Source organism: Nilaparvata lugens, chromosome 6 (genome assembly GCF_014356525.2).
Source record: "Nilaparvata lugens isolate BPH chromosome 6, ASM1435652v1, whole genome shotgun sequence".
Taxonomy (NCBI): Eukaryota; Metazoa; Arthropoda; class Insecta; order Hemiptera; family Delphacidae; genus Nilaparvata; species Nilaparvata lugens.
Window position 1 is genome coordinate 2,833,451 of NC_052509.1, and position 16,169 is coordinate 2,849,619.

Sequence of the window (16,169 nt, forward strand, 5' to 3'; positions counted from 1 at the left end):
ATCTCGGAAACTGCTCTAACGATTCTCACGAAATTTGGAACATAGTAGGTTTATGATATAAAAATTCGATTGCACTAGGTCTCATCGCTAGGAAAACTCCTTGAACAACATTAAAAGTATAATTCATCCTTGGAGAAACAGCTGAGATTTTCGTCGTTTTGGGATATGAAAATGAGTGTGCGAGTGCGTCTGTGGAGAATCAAAATATCTCATCCCCGAAATTCACAAGCTGACGTATAGCCAAACTGCAAATATAAACACGACATAAACGATGAAGAAACCTTGAGGGTTTGAAAGGTGAAATTAATTATAATTAATGAAAAATAATACTCATATTCAAAATAGAAACATATTTTCGTGATGTTTCCAAATTCATCAAATAGTTAAATTTCCTTTCAATTCTTCAACACTAAATCTTTCTTAAGCAGATGCACACAGCTGTTGGTTGGCATTTGCATGTGTAGTATTTTGTTCATTTAGTGATGAGACATGGTATTAGCAATGACCATACATTTTCAGTGTTCATAGTGTATGAATAACATTCCTTTTTCACTTTCCTTGCCCTATTACCATAGGTAAGAAAAGTATTGCTTTCCGAAAAAAAATTAAGGTACCCCAATTTCTAAATTTCTATACATTTCAAGGTCCCCTGAGTCCAATAAAGTGGTTTTTGGGTTTTGGTCTGTATGTGTGTGTGTATGAGTGTATGTGTGTCTGTGTACACGATATCTCATCTCCCAATTAACGGAATGACTTGAAATTTGGAACTTAAGGTCCTTACACTATAAGGATCCAACACGAACATTCTCGATCAAATGCAGTTCAAGATTGCCGCTAAAATGGTGTAAATGTTTTCCAAAACAGGGGTTTTCGCGATTTTCTCGAAAACAACTTCAACGATTTTGATCAAATTCATACCTAGAGAAGTCATTGATAAGCTTTATCAACTGCCACGAGTCCCATATCTGTAAACATTTCAGTAGCACTGCACCATCTATGCAAAGTTTGATCTTGGATTCCCGATTATCAGGCTTCAGATACAAATTGGACAAAAAATTTTCAAGTGGAAAAGATTGAGGTAGAAAATCTCTACAATTAATGTTCAGTATTATTTTCACCTAAAATTGAAAATAAGCTCGAAATTCGAGAAAATAATATTATTCAATTCTAAACTGTTGGCAACTGTTGATTCTATTAAATCATTCACTATGAAGAGGTAGCAGACTTTGTGTGTCTGCAGCGTTATTGTCCTGTCACCAGCTGGCTCAGATCTTAGAAAAGTAGACTTGAGTTGCGCGGGAACACTATCGTCAGTTGATCAATTTTCATAACGGCAAGGAAGTTGTGTGAGTGCACCACACCAGATTTTTTGGATAGTAGAATTAGAAGTAATTCCCAAGTGAAAACTTCATCATATAGTTGTGAATGTTGGGCTAATCTTTCACTCTAAAAAGTCCAAAATAGTAACTAGATGCAATTAGTGTAGAATAGTAATAATGGTAAATTGAAAAATATTGTAGAAACCATAGTATATCATTTTATATAAACTATAAATATATTATAATTTATTATTATAATTTCCTCTTTCGTTATAAAATTTGTATGCTTTTGTACTCCAGAGCAAAGCTCGGTCCCCCGATATTGACTATAAAATACAAAATCAATATTGATAATTCATAAATTAATCTCATATCAAGACAACATAACACCATTTTCTCATACTTTCTTCTAATTCCTGCCAATTTATCACACTGGATTATGAACGTTTTTACACAACTCTACAAATTTGTCCTCTATTTTTCCACCTTCTAACGTTTGCTATCTCACTTTCTTCGAATCTAGCCGGCAATTTGGAAGGTGCTAAGCCGACTTGCTTTACGATGACGCTATCTTGCGTCGCTTTTTAATCTTCGCTCTCCCGTCCTCTCTCTCTCTCTCACTCTCTCTCTCTCTTCCTGACGTTGCAAATCCTCTCCACAGTAAGCGGCTCAAGAGCTCTTCTTATGTCTGCCCTTCCCTCCGCTTACCTACCTTTGTTTTGAGCATCTCCTAAGTACCCTGAGTAACGTTCTTGTTCTTCTGCTTTCAGGCCATATCCGTCTTTGTTCATCCTTCTTCTAAATCATCCCCGCTCTCACTCTTTTCGTCTTAAAACCTTCGTCCTTCACCCTTATACACTGTGATCTAGGCTAATAGATTCCAATATCATAATACATTTGAAAGTGTTGGTAATTTGTGAATATAACCGTTTAATTAATCAATTGAAAAAGATTACAATCTATATTACTACAATTCGAAGCTGAATTGGAATTAACATAAAATATACTATAATAACTAGCTGGCCCGGCGAACTTCGTTCCGCCAAATAGTTTAATGCATCTCATGACAAACTTTAGCTGGATGCACATTTAAGGAGGCATTTTATTCATATAGATTATTTTCCAACTGCAAAATAAATAGTTTAATGAAAATTTATTAATTCTGAATACCGAAGACAGCACAATTATTCAAAACAAAGCAATGTCTTTAGAGCATGAAAGTCTTTAACCTGAGGCCGAACTGCTGGATGGTTACACACAGAATTGTCATTTTGCTTTTAGTCGGGGCGTTTAGAATAAAATACATGGGTGGTTATGGAGCAACACACATTCTTGTCTACTATCATAGCCACCTCTAATACAAGGCCCCGGCCTACGATATTGCAACGTCGCAGTGGAGGCCTAGAATCTAATACATGATTGGTGAAAAAGATCAGCTGGTATTTTTAAAAATCTTTTTCGCCACACTGCACAGAAAGCAGCTGTTTTCCAGTCCCCACGTAGATCTGAAAGACCTTGTTTGCAGACGACATCAGAAAAGGATTTCTTTTCCGGTCTAGGCCAGAAAGTTGTCTCTTTCCAGCCGCTCATGGAAGTAGTTAATAAGTCATCCGCTAGATCGGGCGAGTGTCCACTTTCATCATCAGCTGAAGTCGCCATGATTTCAGTTCCAGTTTCGAATCAAACTAATTCGCTTCGCAACCAGTTTTATTCAATTATTTATTGTTGATTAGTGCATTCCGAATTTTCAAAAATGCTTGAAGATGACTGTGGTATTCCAAGTGAAATTTTAAAAGAATCTGAAATCCTGACTGCAAATCTTCTACCACTAAAATCAAGAGATAGGTACGATAGCTTAACAGGTATTCTTCATTAATTTTGTCAGCAATACCTGTAGTGTGGCGAAAAATATCGTTTGCACCACGGGAAAAAATGTTTTTCAGCTCTCAATCTTTTCTAGTCCTCGGCCTACGGCCTCGGACTTGAAAACCGATTTCGAGCTGGAAAAATCTCATTTTCTGCTCTAGGTGCGAAATATACTATTTCACCAATCATGTATTAGATTCTAGGCCTACACTGCGACGTTGCAATATCGTAGGCCGGGGCCTTGTATTAGAGGTGGCTATGCTACTATCTACCGACGGCTGCTGTATGACGCAATGATTATAGCAGCTGATTTTTATTTCTGTGTGTGGCCAGCTCACAAATCTTCTCCCATAAGGATTACATGTAAACTTTGAAGGACCGTAGGAAAGAGTCCTAAAGTCAAATTATAAATTTTATAGGCCATAAACCTGGCCCTGAACATAACAAACACAACTAAAAAAATCATAAAATTCGGTGCACACATATAAAAGTTATTGAATGTCAAAACTTGAGGCTTGATTTTTATTTATATAGATACAGGAGAGAACTGGCTTATACACGTATGGGATGGGAAAATTATGTTTGACGCATCGTCTGAACTACTGGACTGATTAATTCTAAATTTTGCATATGGATTCTTAATTAACTGAGGATAGTTATACGCCTATTTTCAATTCTTCAAGATTTCATTACGTCAACTTTTCAGTTAGTCGTTTTAAAATAGATCCTTGCGGAGCACTGGTTACCTGCTAGTACAATAATAATTGTTCAATAACTGGGAGGATTGATTATAAAGTGAATTTCAATGTATTGATTATTCTAATTACAGAACTCAATCTTCTCGTTGAAACAGACATGATACTTTCTCGAATATGGAAAGGATTCCTAGAACCCATGTGCTCTACAAATTTTAGCAAACACTATTATATTTTTTAAATAGGACACATATCAAGTAGTTGATTAGAGGATGAAAAAGCTTTCGCCCAAAACCGTTCCTTTCTCAATGGGGTCTTTCTAAATGATGGACCCATTTTTAAAAATTTGGTATTTATTAAAGTAGACAATTTTCACTCTCTCACTAGAAATGAAGGACATTTATACCAATGGGAAGAGAAAGTTTCAAAGTTTTTTTTAATACCTTACAAGTGTTTAATAATATGGTCTCCGGCTGCTGCACGATCTGCGGAACCGTATCACTGCTGCCGTGCACCCAATAACACCAGATACGCTTTCTCACGTGTGGGACGAGTTTGGCTACCGCGTAGATGTTTACCGTGCAGCAGCCGGAGGCCACATTCAACACTTGTAACGTATTAAAAAAACTTCGAAACTTTCTCTTCCCATTGGTATAAAGGTTGTCCAATTTGAATTCTTACTCCAATAAATACCAATTTTTGAAAATGGGTCCATCATTTAGAAAGACCCTGTATATTGGAAAGTTCCTTTCCCTAATTAACTAATCGAGTTACATTCGAGATTTATTGATGTATTAATGATCGATTCCTCCATTTCTTACGTCTACCTTCAAAACAGAAAATTTTAAAATAATTATTCTTGGACCGAGAATTGAGTGGCAAAGCAGCGATGTGTGTTTTTATAACCTCAAAAATACTTTAAAATACTTTGGACAACATTGACTCTTTATCACAATACTTTCTGAAAAAAGTATTCTAGAGTGACTCTTTAAAATACTTTGGACAACATTGACTCTTTATCACAATAAATTTTGGAGAGAAATGGAACTGGCTCAGCCTAGTTTTTCCTCCATAGACATAAGTACATGATTATAGTGTTTCATACAATGAATAAAATATCATTAATAAGGGATGCTGACAGTTGAAACTGAATCTCAGTTACAGTTGGTTATTTCCAACATTCCTCTCCAATCGTATTGGTGGATTACGTCACACAGCTCCCACCAACCAGGTTCGAGTATAGACTCCAGGTGCGAGTCCACGCCCACAACGCACTCTTATTGGCTGATGAAAATACGTCATAAGATACAGACGTCATCTACAATATTCTCACTAGAAATGGAGGATCATTTTATCAAAGATGTATTCGAGTTTTGAGATTCTATGTATTTATTCGTTTATCGGAAGAGATATCCTTTTGGATGTTCTGCCTCACCGTATTACCCAATGTCATTTCCTACTAACAATCAAGTTTATAGGTTATATTATTGGGTTCTTCATGTTTCTGAAGATCTGTCACTTGTCAGTTCTCACTGAAAATTTGCACTTTCACTCCCTGAGTCTCTATTTTATATAGATTCTATAAAGATTGATCTTGAATATTTCTTCGGCAAAATCAATGTAAACAAAATACAACTGATGTTACCTTATTGCTCCTGTAATCAACTTTGATGTGAACGAATCAAGTTTAAATATCCACAATCCAAGTACTATGATATTGATCGTATTTTGATGATATTATGAGAAGACTCCACAACGAAATACTCTACTGTATCTGAGAAAGAGTTGAATCCATTCTATTACCTCTAACCAATTTAAGAACACGGAATATCGTAGATAGAGCCAGAGAAAACTCCTATAATTCTGTGATAGAGCCTATAAGAGATAGAGCCTTGTAATTATGTGATAGAGCCTATCTAGTTGAATGTAGGAGTAAAAGAAGGCATACAATTTTATCCACATGCAATTATGAAAAATTCCACAAATAAATAATAAAGCAGGATTCATCCCATTTCCTCTGAATAATTATTGAACTAAGCATCAGATCTCTAAGAACCTTATTATGACAATCCTGATTCAATCTTTACAATATCTTCCACTAGAATTTTGCATTATAGTATCTTACGTCACATGGACAGGAAGGGGCCTTTTGCAGTCGAGAATGATGTTTCTAGTCGAGGTTAGATGATGTTAGCCGAGACTAGAATTTCATTCGAGCACTGCAAAAGACATTCACGTTCAAGTAACGTACACTATTCTTCGTCATAATAATCTAAAGAAGAATAATTGAGAAATAGTAAACATTACCTGCTTGTGCTGGAGTAACTACATGCATTCTATAAACATAACCGAGTTTACAAATTCCGAATTGGGAAAGTTGACAAAACTTCCACCAGGAGCGCTGAAGGTGGTTTTTTGTAGCAGTTTTGCTGTTCCCATTTCGGAACTAGAAAACATACTCGACTGTAAAAAAAACATGTGATCTCATTACAGTAGAGTATGCTGTAATGAGAATATGTTTCATATGTTTTGGAAACAGCTGTTTACCGGCTTGATTTCATGCATGGAAAACAGCTGTGATTGAATGTTTATGACGAAAAATAATGTATGATCACAAAGACCAAGGTCTATAAAATACAGGTCATGACACCATTGTTGTGAGCAGCCATTTTACGGGAGCCTAGTTAACCAATTTTCAAATTTATCACCTGTTGATCATTTTGGATTGAACAACATGATGTGTTATTTTGTAATAGGCCTATTGTTCAAGGGATATTGGTGGCTTCGAATTGTAGAATAAATTGTTCCGACAGAATAATAATAAATTAGATTCCAACTAGGAACTGAATTGTTGATTTTTATATTCAATTGATCGGGAACTTAAAACTCTTTTTGAAATTGGCCTCGCATATTTCTGTCTTGTCCCAATGCATTTTGAATCATAATCCTTGATTTACAAGAATAAGAACAGTTTTTAATAATAAATAAATGAATGATTAAAGCAATTATTATTGAAATTTCATAATTAAAAAATTGAAAACCTGAATTCACGTATTATCTGAACTAGAATATTGTTTTTAGAATGCATAATTTTGTTACGAGCAAATTGAATTGGATTGGATTTTCAAATGTACCGTCATAAAGACCCCATAAAATGGCTGCTCACAAGAATAGTGTCATGACCTGTATTTTATAGACCTTGACAAAGACACACCGAAACTTTTATGAGCCTATACAGACTTGAGCGCCACGAACACACACACGCATTTCACTTTCCATTTCTGATGATAAGCTTATTATATATGTATTTGTATGGAAACAGTAAGATATGATAAGCTTAGCAAGCTGATAAATGCATGTGTTCGTGGCACTGTATGAGAAACGAAAACCCATACTAGAATAATATCATACAGATTTTCAATATTCATCCAACTCGAAATCATCCTCACATACAAATTCAGTTTTGTCGAGTACAGTCGACCGTAAAGAAAACGAAAAATTTACAACGCACAGAGATAAACGGGAGCATTCACACAAAGAACGAATCGCTCTGTGTGGCAGGCTGAATTCAAGCGTGCAGTGCACATTCTATTGGACCACGATCTCAGAACTGTACCGTAAACGAGTAATATTTTCATACAGAGACGTTCACGTTCTTCCTGAAGAGTCTATCTACTATACGAAAATACGAGTATCGATATAACCGAGAGTATATCTATACGTTCTCCTAAAGAAAAGAGTGATACTGAGTGAAAGACAGAGAGAAAAAGGTTCAGATTGCAGAGAGTGAGAGAGTGAGGGAGAGAGAGTGAGTGAGGAAGAATATACCGACCAATAAACCTCTACGCAATACAGCCTGGCATCCTATTGAATCCGTACGTGTGCTATTCAACAAATGAACGTTTGTGCGTACGTTCGCATACTACAGACAGCCGCCATCTTGCTTTTATTACTACTATTCACGTTTCGGACGGTTTATTTGAATCCACCCGATGTCTGTCTATCAAACTCTGCTTTGATCCGCGGTGCTTTTCTTCTTGAATAAATATTTGCGGATTATATTCGAAACCAATACAACCTGGAGCTTTCATAGACCTACATTTTGTGCTCTACCTGAATGTATCACGCTTGAAGGGTTCACATCACTTCACTTCAAACTGTCAGAATTTCTCATGAATAACCTTAACACATACCATTAAACCAATGCTGAAAATTTAAAATGCATCGCACTACGAATGGTTGCTCATAGACTGTTGCAGACCAGCTCACATAAAGTTTCTATCTCTTTGTGCATTGCAAACTGTACATAATCTCTTTGTAATGCTGTACATACTCTGTTTGAAGCAGAATACTGTTTCTGTATCGAATGACTGAATCAGGTCTGAAACCTATAACCACTTTATCCAAGCAAGCCTAACCACAACGTTTCATAGAGATTACGTACAATATCATGGGTATCATATATAATAAGCATCGTACAATACTGTTAGATATTAATGATTTGTTTGTATGGTTAGAGATATTGTAGTATTTCTCCATATTGATTTCGAACAAATATAGTGGTATTTGAGTATCTAAGTATTTCAAAGGGTTGAGGAAAAGCGATCTCATTTGCGTCTTTTGAAGGATAGACGGTATTCTTGACTTGGCCATGTATTTAGACACAACGAATTCACGTTAAGAATACTGGAAGGTATAATAAATTGAACAAAGGGCTGTTGGGAGACCCCGGCTACAATATATTAAGCAAGTTACCAAAGATCTAGAGATCAAGAGCTACATCCAACTGTACTGAAAAGTACAGCTCTGGACAGAAAACGATGGGAAGCTGCCTACTAATCGAATGATTGAAGATAAAGAAGGAGATAGTGGTATTGACAACATCAACGTCTTTTTCTTTCAACTGTTGTGGATATTGATCCACTTCACAATTCTCATTGAAGCCTACGAACGAACCATTGATTCTGATTGACAGATTACTATCTCCGGAATAAGTATAAAAACACAGAATAAAATATATACTATCTGACTTTCATGGACTGGACAGCTACTGAAACCAATTATCAATTATTGGATAGTTGTTATTAATTGGGTAGTTGTTATGAGGAACATTATACCATAAGGAAATATAGCATTCTTCAATGTTGTTTTCCATCACGAACTGCTCATTATTAAATCACTTTTTGCTATTAGAAAAAACGACTAGCAGTCAGATATTTTACAATAAATGAATTAATCACTCACTGTGACAACGAGATCTTTCGGCAGGTTCGCCATCTTCTTGGTTGTACTCATAGACAATGGCAGTTTTTAGTGTGCTGTTGGTGTCTATTGGATTAGTGTCTGTTGGTGCTGTTGGTGTCTATTGGTGTCTATTGAAAATATAGCATGCCATCTTCTCTCTATATGGAGAATAATATGTTGATTATTAAGATCTCAGTTAAGAGTTGAGTTGAGAGTTATCTCAGTTGATTATTAAGATCTAAGTACTATTTGAATGAGTGGTCGGATTGTCTGATGTTTCTTATTCTGATAAAAAGTATTCCAAAATTTACATCACAAGTTCAAATCTACATCAACAAGTTCTAAAATCTACACCAATATTATATTCGTTAGCTAAAACAATGCATTGATGATCACCATTATCATGATTGAAACCACTATGCTATTGAGATCATTCAGGATGATTAAGATTATTTATTATCATCGTCACGATTAGCATAGGCTAATCATATTTTCCTTCTATTGGAAGGCTTATTAATTTGAGGGAGTTAAGGAATTTATATTCCTTTGAGTTTTAGAGGCAAAAGCTACTAATGATAACTTACTTGTACCATAGAGAAACAATAGCGTAAGTAGATATCCCATGATATAGGGAATTTATGTCGCAACTATTACTGTTATCTCAAGCCGATTACTGTCGATTGTTGTCATTTTTTAATGTTTTGTTGGGTTGAGAGTGTATTAACGGTACAATTTGAGAGACTACCAGCCTCACACAGAGCATGGGAAAGAACTACGAGAACTAGCGGCTTGTGATAACAGTAGAAGTTGCGACATAAACGCCCTATACCATGGGATATCTACTTATGCTATCGTTTCTCTATGCTTATACCCACTATTGAAATTATGAGTTCCATAGTATGAGTGTCAGAATGATTTATACCTATCATTACAGAAACGTAATTGTTCCTAATTGAGGAGGCTTGAAATTTCGTCAAAAAACCACTCTGATTAAAAAAAAAACTGTAATTGTTCCTCTCTGGATACAATTTACAATAATAATTCGACGAGTGTTTGGCTCAAAACCATCAAAATTAGTGTAACCGGTGGAGGTATTTTCAACCCTACACCACACCTGACATCATTTCTGTAACCGGTGACATATTTGTCTCAATTTAGTTTAATCTTCCAAAATATGAAGTATATAAAAATACATGTGGTTTGATAGACATTCTTGCAGTCAAATTAAGCATTCAATATAGCATTCTGCTATCAATTCATCTACCGGTACTTGAATCCTTGATTGGTTGGGAGATTTTAGTGGATTCGTTCATTCAAATGCACAGATTATCATCATTAACTAATTGTCACCTATTCTAGCAGCTAGCAACTACGAGTCAGGAACTTCATTGAAAAATACTTATAAAATTCAACTCCAGGTTTATTGAACTCATTAACGAATCAATAGAAATCATGTCAAATTTTCCAATAGAGTTACTCAGTAACTGATTCAGAAAAAGAAGGTAGGCTATATTCAATTGATTCAATCTAAACATTTTTAGAACTTGCTAACTTGCTGCATTTAAATTTGGGCCTCGGTCATTCTATGAAATTGAATTTTGAGCTTAATAAGAAAAACAATAAAAGTTCGGCACTCACCATTTTTAACAATATTCAAACTTGGACTCTTCAGAAACACTCACATACGCTTTAATAAAACTCACTATACTTGAACTCACACGCACAAATAATTTTCTGATTCTACTCCTACTAACTATATAAAATTTGGTTCCCTATTCATCTAGATAAAAATTACTGATAGCTGGAAACTTAACAATTTGTCCCTCTGAATGGGAAATGGACCCAATCAGAGGACCGAGGCTCGCAAACGTTACATGTTTTCCCAGTTACGTCTCAATTCCAACTGTGGCCTTTTCACTGAAAATTATTCCCCCTCCACGAGCGTTGAGCATAACTTCCAGTGGGAAAGCCAAAGCTGCAAAAAGGTCAATGCTCGTACAATTTTCAAATACAGTGGCTTTTTCGACATGAAATGGAAACTGCACTTGGATAATGCACGAAAATTTCTTTAATTTTGACAACTGAGCAACAAGTTAGCAAATTCAAACAAGACAGAGTCAATTCTCACACTAAAAACGCAGGGTTCAACAAACAGTAAAATCAAAGTTCATTTCAGTTCAAAAACCTGAAAAATAATATAAGATACACACAAACAACTACAATAATACCCACTCAATATCACACTATTACATTAGAAAACTCCTATATCTCGATCTCATGATCATTATTTGGAATATGAACGATCCCTGGATGAGTTTTGATGAACGTTCAATTCCTTCAATTACCTAAGTATTCCATCTTTGTATTACTATCTACCACGTCTGTTGAAGTACTTACTATTATTGGACTGAAAACCCTTTGAAAATGTTATACCGTGATGGACTTGAAATCATGGATCTCATGTCATGGATCCTCATGATGATGGAACGTTAAATAATGCTTCATGATTGAAATGGCTCATACCTTGATGACTTCCAGATGGGCTTGAATTGAGCAATGGATTCCATGATAGGGAAGCATTGGAATACCTATCATGTTTTAAATGATAGTCATTTGTTGGAAGAGTTAACATGGATGCGGTAGTTCATTCTAATTAATCACTATCAAAGGCTATTCAGAAATGGGAATTTCTAAGAGTAGTATGTGGGATACAGCGTTCATTAATAATGGTTTTGTTGATGAGAGGTTGTAATAATTATTATTGGTTGCATGATTATTATAGACCTAGTGAGGTTTCAATGAGCGATCAATATACGATCAATATATATATATATATATATATGATCAGGTGCAAGTAAAACTGTAGGAGAACATAACACAGGAAAACATATATTGTATTGTATTGTTCGCTCTATCTAATAAATAAATAAATAAATAAATAAATAAATAAATAAATAAATAAATAAATAAATAAATAAATAATAAATAATAAATAAATAATATTACGATACAACGAGCAGGCTATCCGGCTTCTAGTAAACTCTGCTAGCCTGTATATATTTAAAAATAAAAACACTTCACTTGTATGAACTACTTTATTAAAGATTCTTCTGTTTAAACTTGAAAATAGTCAAAGGCCAAACTAGCTGTTGTTTGAATAATGTTTTATATAAAAGGGTATTTCGTGTTTTTTATAATTTCAAAATATATATACAAAATAAAATCGATGACCCAATGGTTTGATCAATAATCACGACCATCGTAGCAATCTAGAGATAATCTTTAGTCACAATCATAGATCTAAAACATTTTTCTATTCTTTTCCTACTGTATATTACAATGAAGCCTACAGTTATACAGTTATAAATAACGAGCCTATGACATTCGTTTGTATGAGACTCGATAATGAGTACAATCATAAGTAGCATCACACTAAAGTTTACATTAGAGTAAAATCTATGATTTCTATGAAAAATATATTGAATTCTATGTAAATCAAAGAACAAACATAATTACAATCCTACTCCAATGAGTTTGAAGTGTTGTAGCTTGGATTGAAATTAATAGATGATTTCTATTCTACGAGTTTATACTTATTCAACTCCTCTCAAAATATATTAAGTAGTAGCCTACTCTTCTACTCATATTTCCATGATCATATTTTAGCATGACTTCTACTTACAAATTAGACACGAAATGTCATAGCAACTGCTATCACAAGTAGTATTTTAAATTACGTTTCTGTTACAGACAGAACACGACAGTTTAATGTCATTATCAGTTGTCAAACTCATTTATTCAGTTTATAAGTTTATTTAATTTATTCATTTTCATTCATTTAGTTCCTATTCATTGAGATATTGTTTGATAGATACTAAAAGAATCAAAAGTCAAAGTCTAAAAGAATCATAAATGATGAGAAAATGTTTGGATGCTAAATTTTCAGGTGCAAGTAAAACTGTAGGAGAACATAACACAGAATCGAGTGTTCCAAAGTTGAACCTTCAGAAACAGAAATGTTACATGACTTGAGATAACATGCCCTGCAGCCAATCAGAGTTTAGTTGAAGATTAGCACGGGTACAACAAACTTGCTCCGAGCTATTCCGAGATTATTTAGATAAACGGATTGCTCTGAGGTTAGCGTATTGCACTATTAATCCTTCTTTGAATTTTACTCAAGCAGGTATCTTTGAAGCAAGTTCATGATACTTCTCTATCATAACATTTACGATATCTTACTACCTTCAAGGCTTTCCTTATCTCCTAATAGTTGTCTAGTACCAAATGAATTCATCCAAAGGAAATTGGTATTTCCAACTTGGTATTTCTACTTGGTATTTCCAAATCGTATGGTGCCAGTTAAGGATAGTTACACACACATCGATTTCTGGCCTGCCTCAACGATAAAAATGTGAAACAATTATTTTTCCCCTTTTCCTTTTCTACAGATTTCATTCCTTTCCAATCAATTTTCGATATTTTCCATTTTTTTTACTAATTCTTTAGCAAAATCTGATGTATTTTTTATTTTCTTTTTGCATTTTGTAATTGTTTTCATTATCTTATACTTGAAATCTTTGAAGAGTCCTATATTTAGTCCAAGTTTATCCAACTTTTGTAATTTGTTTTTTTTTTGTAACTGGGTACCCGCCGAAAAACCTTCGGGTTTGGCAGGACCCTCAATTCTTTTGAGTTGTAATAAAAATGTTGATTTGAAAAAAAACGCAGACGTTTTTTTATAACTTGAAAAAACAATGGGTCAAAAATCACAGCATTTCAGACTTTTGACTTCTTCATCATAAAAATAGGATGAAAATTTAAATTCATTCAGTTATGATACTTGCGGGAAGGAGATATGATCTCTGAAGTATGAGAATATTGACTGTTTAGATATTATTTTCATTGAAATATAATCCAATATTGAACTGAATATCGAATATTATAAGATGAAATACGATGAGTATCTTTTAGAGGAACTAATGAATTAAATTGATGCTAATGTCAAAAATAAAAACAGACCAACAATAAGCACAAAATCAAACAAACACATCCACAAAAATAACAAAATACACGAACGTTCCACAAGGTCAAACAACAACTCAACCAACCAAAATAACGAAACAAAATAATTGTGTTCAAACCCAGCTAAAATATGCAGCAACGTAGCAAAAGTGTAGTCAGTCACTCACGTGCAAAAACAAAACAAAACGATCATGTGCATTGCGTTTTTATTAAATTTATTTACGAAGGCAGTTCGATAAAAGTTTAGAATTGCCTAGCTTTGAAAAAGGAACGTGCTTTTAATGCCTGATTGGTTATTTGCTTTGCTTTGCTTACCTCCTGAGGGGGTACGTCGTATGTTCTTGTACGGAGATCCACCCTTGCATAGTTGTCGATACAGGGCAAGATAAAGAAAATGCCTGCACACACATACAACACACACAGGCATTAAAAACATCCCTTCCTTTCAATCAAACATAATTATTAGTTAGAAAGTATTATGGATAGAATTGCAACCATTGTTATTTAGATCCGTGTTCCTTTATACAGTAATTTAACAGTCTCACAATATTGGGAACGTACCGTATAATTACATTATTTTTGTTATTTATGAAGCTCTTCTTATTCATAGACTGATCATTATGTCTGGTGGCTCTATTGTAAGTAGCAAACATTATAGCATCAAAATACTGATCCAAGATTATTCAGGGTAGGTTAGGTTAGGTTTATTTCTTGGCTCCATTCCCAATCAACTTAGAAATATAACTTTGCTGCGCTGCTGATTCAATTAAATTACATTTGTTGGGGGATTGTGTAGAAGCCAATTTCCAAAAAATATTCCATTCATTATCAAACGAAAATTCTTATTGATAATTGCAGTATATTGTCCTTTTTTCCATAATGAATGCTTGGTTTTAGTTCATGGTTATTCTGTTGAAGATCGGTTGAGATCCATTGATAATAAGATCAAACCAAATTTGAACGAAACATTAAGATGAATACATTATTCATCCACCCGTTTTTATTTTCTTGTATCGCGTATGATATGGACTTGTTTAGTTCAGATCTATGAATATAGTGATGGAAATTAATCAATTGATAATTTGTGAATTCTATTGATATTGAGAATTCATTGATAATTCGAGGAATACAATGTTCAACGATACTTCAAGATTGATGAAAGTTTGAAATAAAACATTATGCATGGAATACTCATTAGAAGATATATTTATTTCATTAATTACAATTTCTAGAATTGACTGAGTACTCAAGCCGATATAGAAGTGGATAATATTTAAATGGCAGATCCAGTTCCAAGTTGACAAGTTGGAAAATTAATAATAATGAAGTTCTATCACGATACATCTAGCAATGAGTATACGGCTCGTATTTATTCATTCATCTATTATTTATTCATTTTTACAATAAGTACATTATCAAATGATAAGGAGAGGAAAAATAAGGTAATCTTGTGCTATTCCTCTCCCAAATTTAGATAACACATAGTCCGAAATAGGTTAAGTCTTGTAGTTTTTCAATTCACAAAATTTTCAGTCCTCAAGTATTTTCCCAAAGTAGATTTTCAAATTCATATGCTTCGAAATTAAAATTTATTTAAGTAAAAATGAGACGTCTTCCCGGGGTGAGTTTAATTCCAGCGAGGTTCGCAGAAATAATGACTATTTGTGGCCTTATAATCAAGATAGTTCTATAGAATCGGATTGAGACTGAGAAACATTAAATTAAGAACGTAACAATGAGGGCCAATTCAAAGTAGTAATTTTATCTATGCCTTGTTTTAATAAAAAAAGAGTAAACATAAACTATAACTGACACATATATTCATGGGTAGGGAAGGACATAACAATAACACTGATTCACAAAACACAATGTACAAAAATATTGTTTGACATGGGACATATCAAAACACTTAACCTGACAATATAATGGGTCAGCATAGCTGAAACTCTGATTCATTATTCGAAAATAAAAAAATGTATAATTCAAGAACAAGGATATAATTTCTGAGAAAATGAATCAA

General features: G+C 34.1%; 1 protein-coding gene across 6 annotated transcripts in view; it reads right to left on the minus strand.

The window, feature by feature from the left end:
- LOC111043416 (band 7 protein AAEL010189) overlaps window positions 1-16,169 on the minus strand; it is a 320,350-nt gene that overhangs the window by 43,578 nt on the left and 260,603 nt on the right. For 5 of the 6 annotated variants that reach the window (XM_039429945.1, XM_039429944.1, XM_039429941.1 and 2 more), the window contains one exon: window positions 14,465-14,547. The exons of the other annotated variant lie outside the window; for it this stretch is intronic. In XM_039429945.1, the coding sequence (XP_039285879.1) occupies window positions 14,465-14,547 (83 nt within the window). The remainder of the gene's footprint in view (window positions 1-14,464; window positions 14,548-16,169) is intronic. 6 annotated transcript variants of the gene reach the window in all.